This window comes from Nerophis lumbriciformis, linkage group LG12 (assembly GCF_033978685.3).
Source record: "Nerophis lumbriciformis linkage group LG12, RoL_Nlum_v2.1, whole genome shotgun sequence".
Lineage (NCBI taxonomy): Eukaryota > Metazoa > Chordata > Actinopteri > Syngnathiformes > Syngnathidae > Nerophis > Nerophis lumbriciformis.
In genome coordinates, this window is record NC_084559.2 from 28,722,392 (window position 1) to 28,743,855 (window position 21,464).

The window sequence follows — 21,464 nt, forward strand, 5'->3', positions numbered from 1 at the left end:
CTATCCAAACATTTAATAAAGTCAAATACAAATAAGGCAACAAGAGAAGTATCCCACGGTTTCTTTTTTCTAAAGTAAATCTGTACAGCAGATATGGGCATTTACATCAACAATATGATTTGCCTGAGTGACTGGACAGGACAGATAAATATATATATATATATATATATATATATATATATATATATATATATATATATATATATATATATATATATAAAATCATTATTATTCTTAATTTTTTTTAAATTGATTAAGAATTGTTACAATTAGGAATTGCGAATCATTTGAAAAAAACAAAACATTTTTTGACACCCCTAGTAACTTAGTTCCAAAAACTGATTTACTGCAGTACTGTACGATAAACTAAGCAAATAAACGATTTGCTTAGTTTATAAACAATAATCTCTAAATGTGGAAAAAAGACAAATCAAATTGAATGAGTGTCTTTCGAAGTAGAACTAAACAGTAGAGATGTCCGATTATGGCTTTTTTGCCGATATCCGATATTCCTAATTTTGTTGTGATGCCACGCTGGATGCATTAAACAATGTAACAAGGTTTTCCAAAATAAATCAACTCAAGTTATGGAAAAAAAAATGCCAACATGGCACTGCCATATTTATTATTGAAGTCACAAAGTGCAATATTTTTTTGAACATGCCTCAAAACAGCAGCTTGGAATTTGGGACATGCTCTCCCTGAGAGAGCATGAGGAGGTTGAGGTGGGGGGGGGGTGAGTGTATATTGTAGCGTCCCGGAAGAGTTAGTGCTGCAAGGGGTTCTGGGTATTTGTTCTGTTGTGTTTATGTTGTGTTACGGTGCGGATGTTCTCCCGAAATGTGTTTGTCATTCTTGTTTGGTGTGGGTTCACAGTGTGGCGCATATTTGTAACAGTGTTAAAGTTGTTTATACGGCCACCCTCATGGCTGTTGACCAAGTATGCCTCGCATTAACTCGTGTGTGTGAAAAGCCGTAGATATTATGTGACTGGGCCGGCACGCAAAGGAAGTGCCTTTAAGGTTTATTGCCGCTCTGTACTTCTCCCTACGTCCGTGTACACAGTGGCATTTTAAAAAGTCATACATTTTACTTTTTGAAACCGATACCGATAATTATGAAACCTATACCTATAATTTCCGATATTACATTTTAAAGCATTAATCGGCCGATAATATCGGCAGTCCGATATTATCGGACATCCCTACTAAACAGTTAACCAAATCTAATTCAAATAAATAATTAAATCCACTATGTTTGAGCCGACTAATTATTTTCAGGGGGGAGAAACGTTTTTTTTATTTGGTCTGTGATTTGTAAATCAAAACGTTCGTACCATGAGAGGTGAGTAAATCAATGTTCCACTATATTTTGTGGGTGAGAAGGTGAGATGCAGATATTTTGCCTGCGAACTTAATGTCTTCTAAGGCTGATTACCGATTACAGTTTGGATTTTAATTAGCTACAATTGGAAAAAAAAACCTCCATGTAAAGAACTGAAACAAGTGAGTAATAAATCAAAGGACCATGAGAGTATGTTCTCCTTCCAGGGCGCTGACGGTGAGAGGCGTGTCACATACGACACACTGGGTCCTAATGTCTGTATGGGAGATCATAAGGTAACACTCCATGCAGCATTCCATGCTGTAACGGCAAACCAAGCAGCCATTAACTGGACTTTAACCTTGCTCTTTCCCTCCCCCACAGCCTGTTTTCTTGTTCTTTGCACTGAAGACAAACGAACATTGACTGGGCGTCTTCTCGACGGTGAACCAGTGAGTGTCCGTATTGGTACTGGTTGTGGGAGAGTGTGTGTGTAGGGGAAGCGGGAAGTGGGCTGCTCAGTGGGAAAGCAGCAATCTTGTTGTAATCCCCAGAGAGACATTACAGCCAGCAGAGTCGTCGTATGAACTAAGATGAAGCACCAGCGGGACAGGCGCTGTCCTTTGTGTCCACGTGCCATCAGCACCTTTCCCTGATCTATGTCTTTTACATCCTCTCTACTGTCACTCATCACAGCGCGTTACTATGGCGACTAGGGAGAAGTACATTGTAGCCAATGTTCCCTCTAAGGTGCGCGCCTGTGCAATTGCGCACTGCTCAAGCGTCCTCTGCGCACGGCAAATCTATGCCACGCACAAAATCAAATAAAAAAGATAAGCGCATAACAATTTTTGACACAACACGGACACGGCAGAGAAAACAGTTTTCGTCATCATTGTTCAAATATTGTAACATCTGTCGAGACGCTTTGAGGACATGAATTCCATCCATCACTTTACTGAGCAAAACTCTTTATTGTTGGCCATAAACACATCACCAAAACATTAGTAAAAAAAATGATATCTATCAAAACTGGTCATTTTCTGCAGTACAAACCAGACCAAAAGCAACTTTGTTATATCAACAGCAGCCACTCGCTCTTTCTCATTTGCGCCAACACATGCACATATGGCACTTAGCCAGTAATGCGTTTACAGCCACACTAAAAGTCGGACAACTCCAACACCACACATAAAGTGTCATTCCAGGTCGTTACACTATGATTTACCAATCAAATGTGTGCTTATTCTAGTGTCATTTATTAGGAATCTTAATTTATAAATATTAATCATGAAATGCTGTTAGTATATTAAATAAATACTAATAAAAATATATTTTTTACAAACAGGAAGTTGCAGGAATGTACACATGATCCCCTGCTTACATCTCATTGTGCAACAAGTGAATGTTTTAATGGGAACTAAATGCAATGTCTGAAAGGGGTACAAATTATTTCCAAAGCAGGACCTCCACCCAGACAAACAATACAAGTACACAGTTCATGAAAAACAATATTTTTTGTTATTGTCATTGTGAGTGGGCCTAAACACTTATATTAGAAAATAACCTCATGGAAATGACTGCTGTCATTTGATTATAATAATAAGAGAATGTTGTCTGTCTATCTGTGTTGGCCCTGCGATGAGGTGGGGACTTGTCCAGGGTGTACCCCGCCTTCCGCCCGAATGCAGCTGAGATAGGCTCCAGCACCGCCCGCGACCCCGAAAGGGACAAGCGGTAGAAAATGGATGAATGGATGAAGATTGAACTTGTTATTTAGTCAGGTTTGGGACAGGTGTGCTTCTTGTGTAGCCACAGTGTGCACACACAGGATATTGGCATTTTTATGGCCATGATTTTTTGGTTTTGCTGCCATTTAAATGGACTTTAATGAGGATGACTACTGTTTAAAGAAAACCTATATAGTTCCCGTAAGACAATTATGTCTTGCATGAACCGGATCAACTAGATGTATTTTTGGCTCCAAGTCTTTTCAGTCATTAACAGCACTAAATTGGCCCTAGTGTGTGAATGTGAGTGGGAATGTTGTCTATCTATCTGTGTTGGCCCTGCGATGAGGTGGCGACTTGTCCAGGGTGTACCCCGCCTTCCGCCCGATTGTAGCTGAGATAGGCTCCAACGCCCCCAGCGACCCCGAAAGGGACAATCAGTAGAAAATGGATGGATGGATGCATGGAACTTTCAAAAGTCAACTAACTGTAATTGACTTTTGTATTTTTTTTCTGTGGGTGTGCGTCTCTTCGCCCGGTGCAGGTACGTGCAACCACAACGGCCTGGGAAAACTGGCGCAGCATCAAAGGGAAAACGAAACAAACTGTCCGAAAAAAGCTCCAGTGACTTGAAAGTTCTGATGTCCTCCGTTGGGAAGTTACAAACCTTCCCTATCGTTTCCTACAAACTAACCTTTCACTTTTTAATAGAAACTTTTTTTATTTGATTTTTATGCATCATCAAGAGATGTTTTTTCCCTATAGACACCAATGAATCCACTTTCAGCTGTAAATGTTTGTTATTATAGCCTGGCGACTTTATTTCTGTCTTGCCAACTTATTTGTTTTACTAACTTGTTTCTGTGGGTGTGATTTTGTTGACATTTTATACCGTTTGTAGTCATTTAAAATAACTTTTACGAGATTCTTTCCACACAACATTAATTTTACAATAGGTTTTCTACAAAAGGTGTGCAGCACAGATGAATAGATTTATACACTCCAATTTATTCAACCCTCATTTTAAATGATCAAATCATTTAATAATATTGAACATATACCGTATTTTTCGGAGTATAAGTCGCCAAAAATGCATAATAAAGAAGGAAAAAAACATGTAAGTCGCATTTTTGGGGGAAATTTATTTGATAAAACCCAATACCAAGAATAGACATTTGAAAGGCAATTTAAAATAAATAAAGAATAGTGAACAACAGGCTGAATAAGTGTACGTTATATGACGCATAAATAACCAACTGAGAACTAGGGATATTCCGATATTGACCAAACCCTTAATTACAGATACCGATATCAACCGATACCAATATATACTGTCGTGGAATTAACACATTATTATGCCTAATTTGGACAACCAGGTATGGTGAAGATCAGGTCCTTTTTTTTAAATAAATACAAATAAAATAAGATATATAAATTAAAAACATTTTCTTGAATAAAAAAGAAAGTAAAACAATATAAAAACAGTTACATAGAAACTAGTAATTTAATGAAAATGAGTCAAATTAACTGTTAAAGGTTAGTAGTATTAGTGGACCAGCAGCACGCACAATCATGTGTGCTTACGGACTGTATCCCTTGCAGACTGTATTGATATATATTGATGTATAATGTAGAGCCAGAATATTAATAACAGAAAGAAACAACCCTTTTGTGTGAATGAGTATAAATGGGGGAGGGAGGTTTTTTGGGTTGGTGTACTAATTCTAAGTGTATCTTGTGTTTTTTATGTTGATTTAATTAAAAAAAAAAAACGATACCGATAATTCCCGATATTACATTCTAAAGCATTTATCGGCCGATAATATCGGCAGGCCGATATTATCGGACATCTCTACTGAGAACGTGCCTGGTATGTTAACGTAACATATTATAGTAAGAGTCATTCAAATAACTATAACATATAGAACATGCTATACGTTTACCAAACAATCTGTCACTCCTAATCGCTAAATCCCATGAAATCTTGTACGTCTAGTCTCTTACGTGAATGAGCTAAATAATATTATTTGATATTTTACGGTAATGTGTTAATAATTTCACACATTAAGTTGCTCCTGAGTATAAGTCGCACCCCCGGCCAAATTATGAAAAAAAACTGTGACTTATAGTCCGAAAAATACGGTAATTACAGTAGACGAGGGTTTACTGTATTCTTTAGTGATCTGCCTCAAATGGTCTTTAAAGTTGATTTTCTCAACTTAAGATGAACGAATTGGTCCCACAAAAAATATCTGAAAACTACATTGTTAGTCAATAATAGGAAGGTATTTTTTCTTGCATATATTTACATTTTTGCAGCGATTATTTTTACTAGTCCTCAGATTTAAAAAAAATTAATAAAAAAATGCTTTGGTATTTTGCCACAAAAAGGCAAAGACACTTTACATTTGTAGTCGTTGCAAATAAATATGATTTACAAAACTTTTGAGTGGAACTGCACGTCTTTAAATGCTGCCTAGGAAGGCTGCAGCAGCTGAATTGGAACCTAGAATCAGTCACACTTTCGTTCCTTCCGTCCTTACTTCTTTCCTTACATCATTGCCAAACTAATCCCGTACTGCACTCTCCTTGTGTACTGTACAGTCTGTCATACAGTCGTCATTAATTTTATTAGATTTTTTCTTCCTAATAGTCAGATATTGTATATTTCATCTCTTTGCATGTGTTTCTGTTCTGGCTTTAATGATGTGAAAAAGGGCTGGGTGTTCAATGACACTGATCCCAAGGACACTGTGCTGCTGTAACACACGTTTATTCACACCAGAATGTTTTTTTGTGCATAAGTTTTGATATATGGATTGACTTGTATGTACACGCGTGTGACTTAATGCAATTTAAACACAACAAATGCAGCTACAAAGCAATAAACAACACTGAGTTTGCATGAGAGGAGGAATTTGCTATTTTGTTTCATACACACTGAGCTGTTTGATAATAATAATAATACCGGGCTATAGAGCTCACTGGTATTTAAGCCGCACCCACCAAATTTTAGAAGAAATACCTGTTTCTACATTTTTTAGCTGTACCGGCCCATAACCTGCAGATATATACCGATACGAAAGATTTTACTTTTTCCAAACGGTGCCTGTCACATGGCAGTAAAACGGCTGAGCAAACAAAACAGAAGTCATCATCATAGACCCACTGGCTGCGGAAGCTAGGTCCCCATTCACATACTTGCCAACCTTGAGACCTCCGATTTCGTGAGGTGGGGGGTGGGGAGGGGGGCGTGGTTGGGGCGGGGGCGTGGTTAAGAGGGGAGGAGTATATTTACAGCTAGAATTCACCAAGTCAAGTATTTCATATATATACTGTGTATATATATATATATGTATATGTATATGTATATATATATATACTGTGTATATATATATGTATATGTATATACATATAAATATATATACACACGAAATACTCAAGTATTTCATATATATATATATATATATATATAAATATATATACACACGAAATACTCAAGTATTTCATATATATATATATATATACATATAAATATATATACACACGAAATACTCAAGTATTTCATATATATATATATATGAAATACTTGACTTTCAGTGAATTCTAGCTAAATATATATATTTATTTTATTATATATATATATATATATATATATATATATGTATATATATATAGTATAGCAGTTCTGCACTGCACTCTCTAAAAGCCGTAGATGTTATTGTCACATATGCATGTACAGTAGATGGCAGTATCGTCCTGTTTAAGACTGTCACAACATTGCTGTTTACGACAGACGAACTGCTTTACGGTAGACGAAAACGTGACTGCTGTTGTTGTGTGTTGTTACCGCGCTGGGAGGGCGTTAATGAAACTGCCTAACAATAAACCCACATAAGAAACCAAGAACTCGCCCTCGATCATTCTACAGTTATAACGTGATTGGGCAGGCACGCTGTTTATATTGTGGGAAAGCGGACGTGAAAACAGGCTGTCGACACGTCACTCAGGTCCGCATGGAGCTGAAGGGGGCGTGGCCTCTAGCTCCGCCTGAATTTCGGGAGATTTTCGGGAGAAAATTTGTCCCGCGAGGTTTTCGGGAGAGGCGCTGATTTTCGGGAGTCTCCCGGAAAATCTGTGAGGGTTGGCAAGTATGCCATTCAGCTAATTCAACTCAATAACTCCATGGTGACATTTTGGTGAATTTACGAAACTGAAACAATACAAAAAGTATGCCATTGTAAATTAGTAATACTAACACAGACACTTGAAAATGAGCATATTTGCTAATGTTAACAATGCTAGCTTGAATTAATTACGATAGCACGTACAAATATGCATGAAAACACTCCTACAGACATCACACATGGGACGGTTTAGTAATTATGAATACTTTTTGTTATATTGTAAATGGTAAATGCGCTTTTTTTTACCTTCAAAGTACTCAAAGCGCTTTGACACTATTTTCACATTCACCCATTCAAACACACTTTCACACACTGCCATGTAAGGCCCTAACCCCGACCCATCAGGATTTACAGACGTTACTCAAATGGCAGAAGCTGGGGATCGAACCAGGAACCCTCTACCAACCGAGCCACGCCATCCCTTGCTCACAAACGTTGCTTGGAGTGATGAATGAAGAATCATTTCAAGCAGTAACGCTACGGACGAATACTAGACAAAAGGGGATATACTTCCGGTTCAAGGCACGAAACAGGAAGTACATTTTCAACCCGCTACACCTGAAGTGACCAAACTCGTCCATAAGAGTTGCGACATGGTGGCACAAACAATATCACACCTTTTCAGTGTCTCTGTTGGTTTTAAACAAACATTTGTTGAATCCAAAATATTATTGTCCATAAATTAGCCGCACCTATATACATATATGTATATATACATATACATTTATATGTATATATACATATACATGTATATATGTATATGTATATATATATATATATATGTATATATATATATATATATACACATACATACATATATATGTATATATATACATACATACGTTTACATGTATATATACATATATATGTATATATATACATATACATGTATATATACATATATATGTATATATACATATATGTGTGTGTATATATATATGTATATATATACATATATGTATATATATACATATATGTATGTATATAAATATATGTATATATATGTGTATGTACATCTATATGTATATGTACTGTATGTGGGATCTGACCCGAGGATGTCGTTGTGGCTTGTGCAGCCCTTTGAGACACTCGTGATTTAGGGCTATATAAGTAAACTTTGATTGATTGATATATATGTATGTATATATATATATCCATTCATCCATCCATTTTCTACCGCTTATTCCCTTTGGGGTCGCGGGGGGCGCTGGAGCCTATCTCAGCTACAATCGGGCGGAAGGCGGGGTACACTCTGGACAAGTCGCCACCTCATCGCAGGGCCAACACAGATAGACAGACAACATTCACACTCACATCCACACACTAGGGCCAATTTAGTGTTGCCAATCAACTTATCCCCAGGTGCATGTCTTTGGAGGTGGGAGGAAGCCGGAGTACCCAGAGGGAATCCACGCAGTCACGGGGAGAACATGCAAACTCCACACAGAAAGATCCCGAGCCTATATATATATATATATATATATATATATATATATATATATATATATATATATTCCGCGACCCCAAAGGGTATAAGCGGTAGAAAATGGATGGATGGATATATATATATATATATATATATATATATATATATATATATATATATATATATATATATATATATATATATAATACTTAGACAGTAGTTTGTGAAGGGTGTACAATATATAATGCTACTTTTGCGCTGTGGAAATTGGCACATTGATTAAAATGGAAACCTTTTGGCAGTGTTTTGGATTTGTTCTCTAATAAAGAAACATTCAGAGAATACTGATAAGTCTTTTAAGCATTTATTTTAGATCTCAAATAAATGCACTCTGCAAAGAGCACAGAGTCCCCCTCCGGGGCTTTCTGACGGGAGACAGTGAGAGAAGACAAATAAAAAAGACCCCCACGCTTTATCTTAGCTCATGAATGCACGGGGAAGGATTGGAGACTAACGAGCACTTCTAAGTTAGGAAAAGTAAACTCACAAACTAAGACATGACTTTGGTCCACATAGGACGCGCCTAGCAGAGCGTGACAGTCAGAGGAAACGAAGCAATTACAGCATAAATCAAATACGAAAAACACTTGAGGGTTAATCTTTAACCAAAATGAGTGCCACGAAAATATTGATTGTAGCTACTACAGCAGCAGTGGACAAACTACATCCTCATAACAAACAGCTCAGACGCTCGACTACAGGAGTATTCAAAGTGCATCCTGGGTGACGTTTCCAGCCCACATAAGGTTCTTTTATTGGCTCCCAGTATATTGTAGAAATGACATTAATCCATTATTTATCAGATGTTGCTCCAATTTGCATTTTGTTCAGATTGCTTAGCCTATATTGACTCCTTTACCCCTTGGGAATCCCCCAAATGTGGTACTTGTATAGGTCCTGGGGAATTAAAAGGGTTTCAGCTAGAGATGTCCGATAATATCGGACTGCAGATATTATCGGCCGATATTATCGGCCGATAATATCTGCATATATATACACATACAGTATATATATATATATATATATATATATATATATATATATATATATATATATATATATACACACACATAAATGCAGTAAATGCACATATGTATATTTCTATATATATATCTATATGCAGTATATATACTGTTTCTATGTACACACACATATGTATGTGTTTATATATATATGTCCTATATATATATATATATATTTATATATAGCTGTAGTTAAGGCATTCTGAGCGATTATTATACATACTCTTAATATATTTTTTTTTATCAACTTTGTTTATTCTCATCTCTATTCTAAGAACTTGTATTCATCATTTTCATTTTCATTTCATTTCATTTTTATTTATCTCCTTCATTGATGTGCATCTTTGATGGACAATTATACCACAATTATTCAATTATACATTTACACACCAATGCCTGAGAAGGAGCAGGATGAAGAAACAATCTTATATTTTCCTGCCCCCTTCAACATAATACGTAGTCTTAATGATTTATAAACCAACAATTACATCCAAATATAACGAAAACAACAACAAAAAAAACACGAGTGCAAAACTTCATGAAGTACAAACCGAACAAAAAAAACAAAAGAAGTAATATACACCTTACGGGATGATACAAAACAAATACAAAACCAGGCAAAAAATAAGTAAAATAATAAATATAAAGCAAAATGTAAACACTTATGGCTGTCCATATGATCTTATTGTTCTGTCTTAATATATTTTTTTCAATTGGAATATGTTTTTACAATCTTTTATCTCATTGTAAAGAGAATTCCATAGTTTAACCCCCACCACTGATATGCACATTTGTTTTAAAGTTGTCCTTGAATACTGATGTTGGAAATGACCTTTTCTTCTATGCTCTTCATTCTCAGAATTGAGGACAAACATTTTTTGTAAATTTGCTGGTAATGTTTTACTTTTAGCCTTAAACATGACACATAATGTCTTTAACTTTACTATCTCCTGTAATTTCAATAAACCCGAATTAATAAATAATATGTTAGTGTGTTCTAAGTAATCTGCTTTATGAATAATCCTTATAGCTCTTTTCTGTAGTTGATACAATGCCTTTATGTTACTCTTATATGTGTTCCCCCACACTTCCACACAATAGCTGATATATGGCAATATAAGTGCACAATACAATATACATGATCTAGTTTTTAATGTCAAATGTATCTTTCAAGATTTGACTTTTTGTCACGTATTGAACTTTTATTCTTTTTAATTATGGGTTCAAGCGCACGTTTACGTCACGCTGGCACTGTCACCTATTAAAGAGGTTCTTGTGAGGCACATTAGCCTGTAAAAGTTTGGTATGTGGATTATAACGATTGTACTTTAAGTGGTACAAATGTTTAAAAAAAAGTGCACAAATGCACCCGGACTGATGGGTTGTGTGAAAATTAAATCATGTGATGTTCCTCAATGTCATTTGTTCAGCGTATCTGAAACAAATACGTTATTGGAAGATGAAAAAGCCGCCTTGGGTTGCAAAACTTGGCACACAAAATAGAGCAAACAAGCAGAAAATAAGTGAAATATTTTTATTGTAACATACTCCTTCACATATGGAAACCCTTGCTAATAATATAGTCAACATATTTACTGTGTGGTCATCTTGCAGGCAACCTCCTGCATGAGCGTGCGTGCGTTCATTCCCGACGTGCATGCAGGTCAGATAAAAAGTAGGCGTCACATATGGTGAGGGCCGAGGCGCAGGACCGAGAAAGCTCGGCGATGTTTACGTAGCAGCAACCGGATCTTGTCGTCATCCGAGTCCGGGTCCAGAGGCTTGTTGTACTCTTCGTCCTCCACCTCGTTGTCTGAGGCCTCGCCGCCCGGCCCCGCCTGGGTCTGGCTGGAGCTAGGCTCAGAGGCGCTCTTCTTCCTCCACTTGGTACGCCGGTTTTGGAACCAAACCTGCATTAGTGGAACACACCTGGGCTCACTATTCGGCAAGAGCATGACTACCATTTATTGAAATAATATTCATTGATAATTAATTACCCAACTTATTCATTAAGTCAATATTTTTCAACCTTTTTTGAGCCAAGGCACATTTTTTGCGTTGAAAAAATCCGGAAGCACACCACTAGCAGAAATCATTTAAAAAAACGAAACTCAGTTGACAGTAAAAAGTCGTCGCAATTATTGGATATGACTTTAAACCATAACCAAGCATGCATCAATATAGCTCTTGTCTCAAAGTAGGTGTACTATCACGACCTGTCACATCACGCCATGACTTATTTTGAGTTTTTTGCTGTTTTCCTGTGTGTAGTGTTTTAGTTCTTGTCTTGCGCTCCTATTTCCGTGGCTTTTTTCTCTTTTTTTGGTAATTTCCTGTAGCAGTTTCATGTCTTCCTTTTGAGCGATATTTCCCGCATCTACTTTGTTTTAGCAATCAAGAATATTTCAGTTGTTTTTATCCTTCTTTGTGGGGACATTGTTGATTGTCATGTCATGTTCGGATGTACATCGTGGACGCCGTCTTTGCTCCACAGTAAGTCTTTGCTGTCGTCCAGCATTCTGTTTTTGTTGACTTTGTAGCCAGTTCAGTTTTAGTTTCGTTCTGCATAGCCTTCCCTAAGCTTCAATGCCTTTTCTTAGGGGCACTCACCTTTGGTTTATTTTTGCTTTAAGCGTTAGAAACCTTTTTACCTGCACACTGCCTCCCGCTGTTTCCGACATCTACAAAGCAATTAGCTACCGGCTGCCACCTACTGATATGGAAGAGTATTACACCATAACTCTGCCGAGCTCAACAACAACACATAATTTGCAGACTATAATTACTGGTTTGCAAAAAATATTTCTAACCCAAATATGTGAAATTAGATAATCTCCCACGGCACACCAGACTGTATCTCACGGCACACAGTGGTTGAAAAACACTGCATTAAGTGGTACCAAACTTATTTTTCTAAATTTTCCGTGTTTACCTTCACTTGAGACTCAGTCATGCCCAAAGAATACGCCAGTCTTGCTCGTTCAGGCCCGGCCAAGTACTTAGTCTGCTCAAAGGTCTTCTCCAGAGCAAAGATCTGATGTCCACTGAAGGTCGGTCTGGTGTGTTTCTTGCCACCTGACATGTCTCCCAGCGAACCACCTGAAATCATAATACATCAATACGTCTGAATGGCTCGTGCCGCAGCATTAAACCTCTAAAGGCCTTAGTTGGCCACATGCATGGACATCACCTTTTAGCTCTTATTTCCAAAATGGTGTACACTACTGAATTGGGGTCTTATGCCGACATATGGACACTTATACTGCTATCTGGTGGTGTCAGAAGAGTATAACATACAATGGAAGTTGGAAAAAAAAAGTGTAAAAATAAAAATTAGCATGGCACTACACATTAAGTACACGTTTGTGTACTTATGGACTAAGTACATCATATGAAAAGATGATTTTTAGTTATTATTCTAATTAGGGTCCAATAATCCCCAAAAAAAGCATGTAAACAAACAGCTTGGGCCTTAAGACGTTTTTAAGGAGGAATAAAGTGCGAAATCTTTTTGTGGGAATGAAACTGGAAAATATGATTATTATATATAATATTATTCATACCAAACAGATAAATTCCCCAATTTCACTTTGATTGTTTGACACTTGGATTACGTCTCAAAAAATTAGTTGCACAAATGTTTATTTTGCAAGTTCAATACAAAAATAAATAAATTAAATACTCTTATTATAGACTTAGACTTCCTTTATTGTCGTTCAAATTTGAACTTTACAGTGCAGATAAGAACGACATTTCGTTGCATTAGCTCGTTGTAGTGCAGGATAGAAGAGCAATAAGGTGCAGATATAAATAAATAGATTACTGTACAGATAAATAACATTGCACTTTTGCATATGCATCCACGTTTATGAATGTATGTTATTTTGTCTTTATATTCCAGCGAGTTAGTCCGTTTTCGGGGGTGAATTGAGGGGATTATTATGATGCGTTCAAGAGTCTTATGGCCTGAGGGAAGAAGCTGTTACAGAACCTGGAGGTTCTGCTACGGAGGCTGCGGAACCTCTTTCTAGAGTCCAGCAGTGAAAACAGTCTTTGGTGGGGGTGGGAGGAGTCTCTGCAGATTTTCTGAGCCCTGGTCAGGCAGCTATCTTTTTTTTTTTTTTTTTTAAATAATCGAGTAATCCATCATTTGGTTTGTTTGATTTTTGGAGTAATCAAATTCTTGTTTTTTTCTGCTTGCCATAACTTTCATTCTTTTATTAATTGCAATACTAAAAATAAGTTTTTAAGGGTACTTCTTGTGGTCTAGATTTTATTCATTTTTGTTATTAGCTGTTTCTTATCGAATTATTTGATTTGCTTTAACCACCAGTGTTAATTGTTAACTTTGTCGGTCATGCCTTGTTTTGCCTCTGTTGTGTTTGGAGGTCATATTTCTGTTTGAGCACTCTCTCACTTGGTTACTTCTAGTTGCTAGGGGCGCTGATTTGTCACACCAGTTTCTGATTAGTGATCTGGAGGCTCACCTGCTTCTGATCGCTAATCAGAGAGCTTAGTATGCGAGCGTCACCCTGCCTTCCTCGCAGGTCCGTCGTTCGTTACGTGCGACTGTTATGTTGTTGTTCAAGCCGCGACTTAGGTTTAAGTCTTTGCTCAAATCTGCTGTGCTAAGTTCGCCTCGAGCTTCGTGTGCGCTTTCCCCAGCCGCACGGTCTCTTTATGGTATTTTGTCTCGCTTAAAGGATTAAAAAGACTTACAGGAACGCTACTTTCTGCCTGTCCTTCTGCATCCTGGGAACAAAACTATCGCTACAATGTGACCCGAACGTAACAAACTTTTGCGTTAACATGCTAATTAAGTTATACTATATTATATTATACTATATTGTATCTCTTTTAGTGCTGTCAAATGTTTTTTATTAGATTAATTGCACTTTTGAGATGTAATTAATCATGAACATGTACGGTAAATTACTTGCTTGAATATTTTTTAAATTGACTTTCTTATAAAAAATTGAATATATAAAAAAAATAAAATAAAAATGCGATGAGGTGGCGACTTGTCAGGGTGTGCCCCGCTTTCCGCTCGAATGCAGCTAAGATAGGCTCCAGCACCCCCCGCGGCCCCGAAAGGGACAAGCGGTAGAAAATGAATGTATGGATGGGTAAAAAAACAACAAAAAAAACAATATTTTGACACAAATGCAGAGGTAAAGGATCATCAAAATTAAGTGTGTGACTAATTTGCGTCTAAACATCCAATCCAATCCACTTTATTTATATAGCACATTTAAACAACAAAATGTTTCCAAAGTGCTGCACAACAATATTAAAAACAATATTCAAATATTATCCTTAGCTCCACCAATGACTGAATAAAAACAAAAAATAAATACATATAAAAAACTATATAAAATAAATATCATTAAAAACGATTTTAAAGGGTAAAACCAATTAAAACAGTAAATAGAAATCAACATTTTAAAAACACAGAGGACAACAGAGGACCACACAACTCACGTAGTGTTAAAAGCCAAAGAATAAAAGTGGGTTTTAAGACGAGACTTAAAACATTCCACTGTGGGAGCAGTTGGAACATGGAGGGGCAGAGTGTTCCAGAGCTTAGGGCCGACCACAGAGAAGGCCCTGTCTCCCCTGGTTTTAAGTCTGGTCTTGGGCACCACGAGCTGGAGCTGGCTCTCGGACCTCAGAGCGCGCGCAGGAGTGTAAATTTGGATGAGGTCCGAGATATACTGAGGTGCCAGTCCATGTAAAGCTTTAAAAACAAACAGCAAGGTTTTAAAATCAATTATAAGATGAACAGGGAGCCAGTGCAAAGTCTCAAGAATTGGGGTTTTCTGGCCCCTGTTAAAAGTCGTGCTGTCGCGTTCTGGACTAACTGCAACCGGGAGAGAGCTTTTTGGCTAATGCCAGCATAAAGTGCATTGCAGTAGTCCAGGCGACTTGAAATAAAAGCATGCATGACTTGTTCAAAAAGGTTAAAAGATAAAAAGCGGTTTTACCTTTGCTAAAAGATGAAGATGATAAAAACACGATTTTAAAATGCCATTGACTTGTTTGTCAAGTTTAAAATCGCTGTCTGTAGTGACGCCAAGGCTGGTGACTTTGGGACGCACATCATTTTGCAATGGTCCCAAGTCAGTGAGTGCCGGACCAAAAACTAAAATTTCCGTTTTTCCCTCATTCGTTATTAAAAAATTCTGGGCTAACCAAGCCTTGATGTCGCATAGACAGTTGAGAAGGGGTGTCAGGGGGCCGTGGCCTTTTGAAATCGGCATGATTAATGTGATCATTTTTTGCAGTTATTCGCATTAACTCATTATTTTTGACGTATTCAATTGTATTATATTACATTTAATTGTTATGATTATTATTGTTTTTTTCCCCCCAGTGTAATTCCAGAAGGGAAATAAAATGCATCTATTATTTTTGTGCGGGTGTGTTGCAGAGCACACAGAGAACCGCACTAGTCACGCAAGCAGCCGAATCAGAGCGATGTGGCGACCTAATGAGCGCAAAAGGTGTCCCTGTGGGATTTGGTGCCTTGCACGTGGTCAGGAGGCAGACGAGCGTCTCTCCAACAACCTTACTGTCATGTCTGTGTGATCATGTTTTGTTTTAGTCATGTTTTGTTTAGTTATTGGACTCTTTAGTTTCTGGCTTTTCACTCCCTTGTCTTGTTTCCATGATTACCCATTAGTTTCACCTGTTCCACGTTTGGACTCATTGTGCACTCTTGTTTGTCACCATAGCAACCCATTAGTTTTCACCTGTCACGTCACGCACCTGTTTCACGTTTTGAGTCACGCACCTGTTTTCGTTAATCATGTCTGTAGTATTTAAGTTCATTGTTTTCAGTTTGTCTTTCTGGTGACATCCCGCATTTATACTCTCCACACCCCCTTATGACCCTTGCTGCGCTTTTTCATGCCATTTTTTCATCCAAGTAAGTTTTCTTTATTCATGCCATAGTTTGCAAGTTTTGTTTAGTTGTTCATAGTTTCTGCCAATGTGCAAGTTCTGTGTTTATAGTCTAGTTTTGTACCTCCGCCCCTGTGCGCGCTTTTAGTTTGATCCTTTTTTTGTAGTTATAGTTTTTAAATAAATCATGTATTTACCTTCACGCCACATCTGGTCCAATTCACTTGCACCTCGGGAGAACAAACCAAGCCATAGTCCAAGTCGTGACACTTACAGACTGACCTCCCGCCACCCCGATTGATATCACACACATAAGTGCACTTGTGTGCATCATAACGACATGAAATATGTGCAGTGTACTAAGAATCCACATATTTAGTTGAGTTAATTTTGAAGGTGCATATTACAGTATAGTAGGTCACATATATACAGTCTCTCTGTATAATATGTCCGAAAAGGAGTAAGAAGAAACCGAGCTTATATAAACATACCTTTTTCTACTTTAATTCATGACACATTTACTTCCTGTCCCAGTTTGGGTTACAAATTACAAATAACAAATTATGGTTCACATAATTTGCTAAATATATAACAGATGATATATTATGTCTCATTTATCAAAAAGGTTCATGATGTTCATACGAATTCTTCTTTGTACTTTGTGAACACTTTCTTAAAATGGATCATATTAGTATTTTGTTTAGCTTCTTTGCTTAATCAGTTCCATAATTTAATTCCACATAATGATATACTAAAGTCTGAAGTGTTGTATTTGCATACACATTTTTTATGTTGAATTTTCCTCTTGTATTGAGAATTGTTGTACATTCTTAGGTAGCAGGTTCTAATTTGCTTTGTGTTTTATTTTAGCTGTTTGCAAATACACCTTGGTTGTGTTTCAATAAATAAAGGGTTTGTATGTTCTTTACATCCAACATTATCTATCATTCTAATTGATCTTTTTTGTAACACGGTTAGTGGATGAAGTGTACTTTTTCCACATATTTCTACACAATTACTCAGACATGGTAACACTAGTGAGCACTAGTAGAGAATATGAAGTGATTTTTTGTTCCAGAACATATTTAGCTTTGTTCATTATTTCATGCTGTATGAGATTTCCAGTTCATTTAATCATCTATTATTACACCCAAACATTGTGTTTATTTTACCCTGTCAACATCTACGCCGCCTATTTTTATTTGTGTTTGACTTTCTTTTATACTTTTAACAAATAACACTATTATAGTGTAACTGAGATTCAAAGATAGTCTGTTTTTGTTTCCTAAATGAGTAAATTTTTTCTATTCATATTTGTATTAGCTTCTGCGTTTTCTCCCCTGAACAAAACAAAGCTGTATTATCTGCAAAAAATGTTTGCGATGTTTACAAATGTTGTTTGTATGTTTGTATAGAGAGTGAACACATTTGGTCCCAGTATCGATCCCTGGGGTCTTTTCTAGTATTACCGAAAAGCATTATCTTGGTTAATAATCACTTTTTTTTGTCAAACTATCTCTTCCATTTATTATTTTTTTCTGTTATTATTTGTATTAACTTTTGTGTTTTCTCTCCTGAACAAAACAAAGCTGTATTATCTGCAAATAATACTAACTTTAGGTCCCTTGTTACGTTTACAAATGTTGTTTGTATAGAGATTGAACAAATTTGGTCCCAGTATCGATCCCTGGGTGTCATTTCTAGGATTTCCGAAAAGCATTATCTTGGTTAATAATCACTTGTTTTTGTCAAACCATCTCTTCCATTTATAATTTTTTTCGGTTTTTATTTGTATTAGCTTCTGCGTGTTCTCTCCTGAACAAAAAGTTGTATTATTTGCAAATAATACTAACTTTAGGTCCCTTGTAACATTTACAAATGTTGTTTGTATAGAGATTGAACAAATTTGGTCCCAGTATCGCTCCCTGGGAATTTTCTAGTATTACCGAAAAGCATTATCTTGGTTAATAATTACTTTTTTTTGTCAAACCATCTCTTCCATTTATTATTTTTTTCTGTTATTTATTTTGCGTTTTCTCTCCTGAACAAAACAAAGCTGTGTTATCTGCAAATAATACTAACTTTAGGTCCCTTGTTACGTTTACAAATGTTGTTTGTACCGGTATAGAGATTGAACAAATTTGGTCCCAGTATCGATCCCTGGGAATTTTCTAGTATCAACGAAAAGCATTATCTTGGTTAATAATCACTTTTTTTTGTCAAATTATCTTTTCATTTTTTTTTTCTGTTATTATTTGTATCAGCTTCTGCGTGTTCTCTCCTGAAGAAAAAGTTGTATTATTTGCAAAAAATACTAACTTTAGGTCCTAAACATAGTATTGATCACTGTGGTGTTTTCTAGTACTGCCGAAAAGCATTATTTTGGTTAATAATTACTTCTTTTTTTTTATCAAACCATCTCTTCCGTTTATTAATTTCAATATTTGAAATGAAACAATTGTCAGTCAGATTGTATCAAAAATGAGAATTTTGATACAGCTCTTGGGTTATTAAGTTTCAATAGTGTGCGTGTCTTGTTGTATAAAAGAAGAAACACAAAAGTTGTGGTTTAGAAAGTGTTCGTACTTACTGTTGGCGCACTGTTGCTTGCCTCCTCTCCAGTCGCAGCCGCTCTCGGCCCAGCAGCTGACACTGCTGCGCCCCTTCATGGGACACTCGGCACCCGACTTGGCGAACCCGTTAAGCGTGGAGCTGTAGTCTCGGTTGTAGTACAAAGACGTGCTGGAGACCGGAGGGCCGAACCCCCCCACGGCGGAGTAACCGGACAGCAGGGTGGTGGCGGCGGTGGTGCCCGGGGCCCCCATCCCCATCATGGAGCGGCTCAGGATATCACTGATGCCATGCGGGGTCCCTGCAGGCAGCTTGTAGAAGGAGTTCGGGACCGAGTACTGACACATCGGTGCCTTCAACTCGGTGGAAAACTGGTTGTTGAAGAGGAAAGAACCTTGGATGTTTGGATCCATGGAAAGTATGAGGTCTCAGATAGATCCAGTCAGGGTGTTTGGGGTGCAGCACCCTTCAGGTGTTGTGCTGGGATTGCGGGCTCCATAGGCTGGCGGCCATGGGACAAGAGGGCCACATGTGACACTGATGCTCCCCTCACATGTCACACACCAGACGTCAGCACCTTGATCAGGATCACCATGCGGCCTGCGATTGGTCACGGCCAGCGGCTCGTCTAGGAGAGCCGGGCCGGTTATTGGACGGCTGCAGATTAATGAGGTTTTGAACAGGTGGAGAGGGAACGGGTTGATTTTTCTTGTTTGACCAATTGTGCTGGGGGAGGAACGTCTAAACTGTGGTTTGCCTTTCTGGACGTGTGCTGTATGTTAGAACCTTTATTTAACCAGATGAGAAACCCATTGAGATCAAGATCTCTTTCTCTATATGTTATACATACTTTGTTTTGTCAGGCATACACATTTTATTTGTGAAACTTTTAGTAATATTTGTAATACGAGTATTTTTTTTTAAATAATCCTGCTTGTGGGTGTATTTATAAGTTTGTTTTCAATAGGAGTTTACGGTACGATATGGATATTGGAGCCTTGGGTGTTGGTTGATACCAATATTAATCCACGAATCATAGTACCATACCATACCATACCAGTTTTTACAGTAAAAACTTTACATTTACAAAATTTTACTAAAGAATATAGCGTTTTTTTTTTCCCATTTTAACAACATTTTACGGTAAATGGAAAAACAGTACCACTGTTCTTTTTTGGGGGGTCGGGCGTTTACGGAAAAAGCTGGCAACTTATTTGATATAATTTTTGTGTTAAATTTACATTGGTTTTTACAACACTATATTGTAATTGGAAAAACAGTACAAGTTATTTTTTTATTCTGGCAACTTAGCTGCCAGTTTTTCTACTGTAAAAACAAATGTATCGTTTTTTTCCATTAAAAATCTTGTTTTTAATTCCGTTAAAAACAAGATTTTACAGCATACTTGCCAACCCTCCCGGATTTTCCGGGAGACTCCCGAAATTCAGCGCTTCTCCCGAAAACCTCCCGGGGCAAATTTTCTCCCGAAAATCTCCCGAAATTCAGGCGGACCTGAGTGACGTGTCGACAGCCTGTTTTCACGTCCGCTTTCCCACAATATAAACAGCCTGCCTGCCCAATCACGTTATAACTGTAGAATGATCGAGGGCGAGTTCTTAGTTTCTTATGTGGGTTTATTGTTAGGCAGTTTCATTAACGTCCTCCCAGCGCGGCAACAACACACAACAACAGCAGTCACGTTTTCGTCTACCGTAAAGCAGTTCGTCTGCCGTAAACAGCAATGTTGTGACACTCTTAAACAGGGCAATACTGCCATCTACTGTACATGCATATGCGACATTAACATCTAGGGCTTTTAGAGAGTGCAGTGCACAACTGCGCACACAACAAGGAGACGAAGCAGAATGCATCTTCAGAGAGGGTGTTCAGCATGGTTAGAAACATAGTGACAGAGAATAGAACAAGGATGGACAATTCAACCCTTAACTCAACAATGAGTAAATGAGTGTTATGTGTGTGTATATGTGTAAATAAATGAACACTGAAATTCAAGTATTTCTCTTATTTATATATATATATATATATTTATATATATATATATATATATATAAATAAGAGAAATACTGTGTGTATATGTGTAAATAAATGAACACTGAAATTCAAGTATTTCTCTTATTTATATATATATATATATATATATATATATATATATATATATATATATATATATACATACATATATATATATATATATATATATATATATATATATATATATATA

The 21,464-nt window shown here is 37.0% G+C and overlaps 2 protein-coding genes across 5 annotated transcripts in view; one reads left to right on the forward strand and one right to left on the reverse strand.

Moving 5' to 3' along the window:
• Window positions 1–21,464, forward strand: part of inpp5l (inositol polyphosphate-5-phosphatase L) — an 81,274-nt gene that overhangs the window by 55,831 nt on the left and 3,979 nt on the right. For 2 of the 4 annotated variants that reach the window (XR_009817858.1, XM_061986244.1), the window contains exons 14-15: window positions 1,551–1,619; window positions 1,708–1,775. Coding sequence is in view for 3 of the 4 variants with exons in the window: in XM_061986244.1 (XP_061842228.1) it covers window positions 1,551–1,619; window positions 1,708–1,749 (111 nt within the window). In the remaining variant the exon portion in view is untranslated. Of the gene's footprint in view, window positions 1–1,550; window positions 1,620–1,707; window positions 1,776–3,572; window positions 4,321–21,464 lie in introns of those variants that run through there. The other 2 variants (XM_061986242.1, XM_061986243.1) reach the window with 2 other exon arrangements.
• Window positions 11,294–19,781, reverse strand: nkx6.3 (NK6 homeobox 3). The gene is made up of 3 exons (XM_061985788.1): window positions 19,242–19,781; window positions 12,681–12,847; window positions 11,294–11,658 (listed from the first exon to the last, which is right to left on the reverse strand). The coding sequence occupies exons 1-3, from the start codon at window positions 19,633–19,635 to the stop codon at window positions 11,431–11,433; spliced, it is 789 nt and encodes a 262-aa protein (XP_061841772.1). The 5' UTR covers window positions 19,636–19,781; the 3' UTR covers window positions 11,294–11,430.

What these genes read in the sequence shown, in the direction of transcription:
- nkx6.3 (XM_061985788.1), bottom strand. Translation starts at nt 19,635, where the DNA reads ATGGATCCAAACATCCAAGGTTCTTTCCTCTTCAACAACCAGTTTTCC. An exon ending in CAAGCAACAGTGCGCCAACA is followed by an intron (nt 12,848 to 19,241) that starts GTAAGTACGAAC and finishes TTATGATTTCAG; the next exon opens with GTGGTTCGCTGGGAGACATG. An exon ending in TGACTGAGTCTCAAGTGAAG is followed by an intron (nt 11,659 to 12,680) that starts GTAAACACGGAA and finishes CCACTAATGCAG; the next exon opens with GTTTGGTTCCAAAACCGGCG.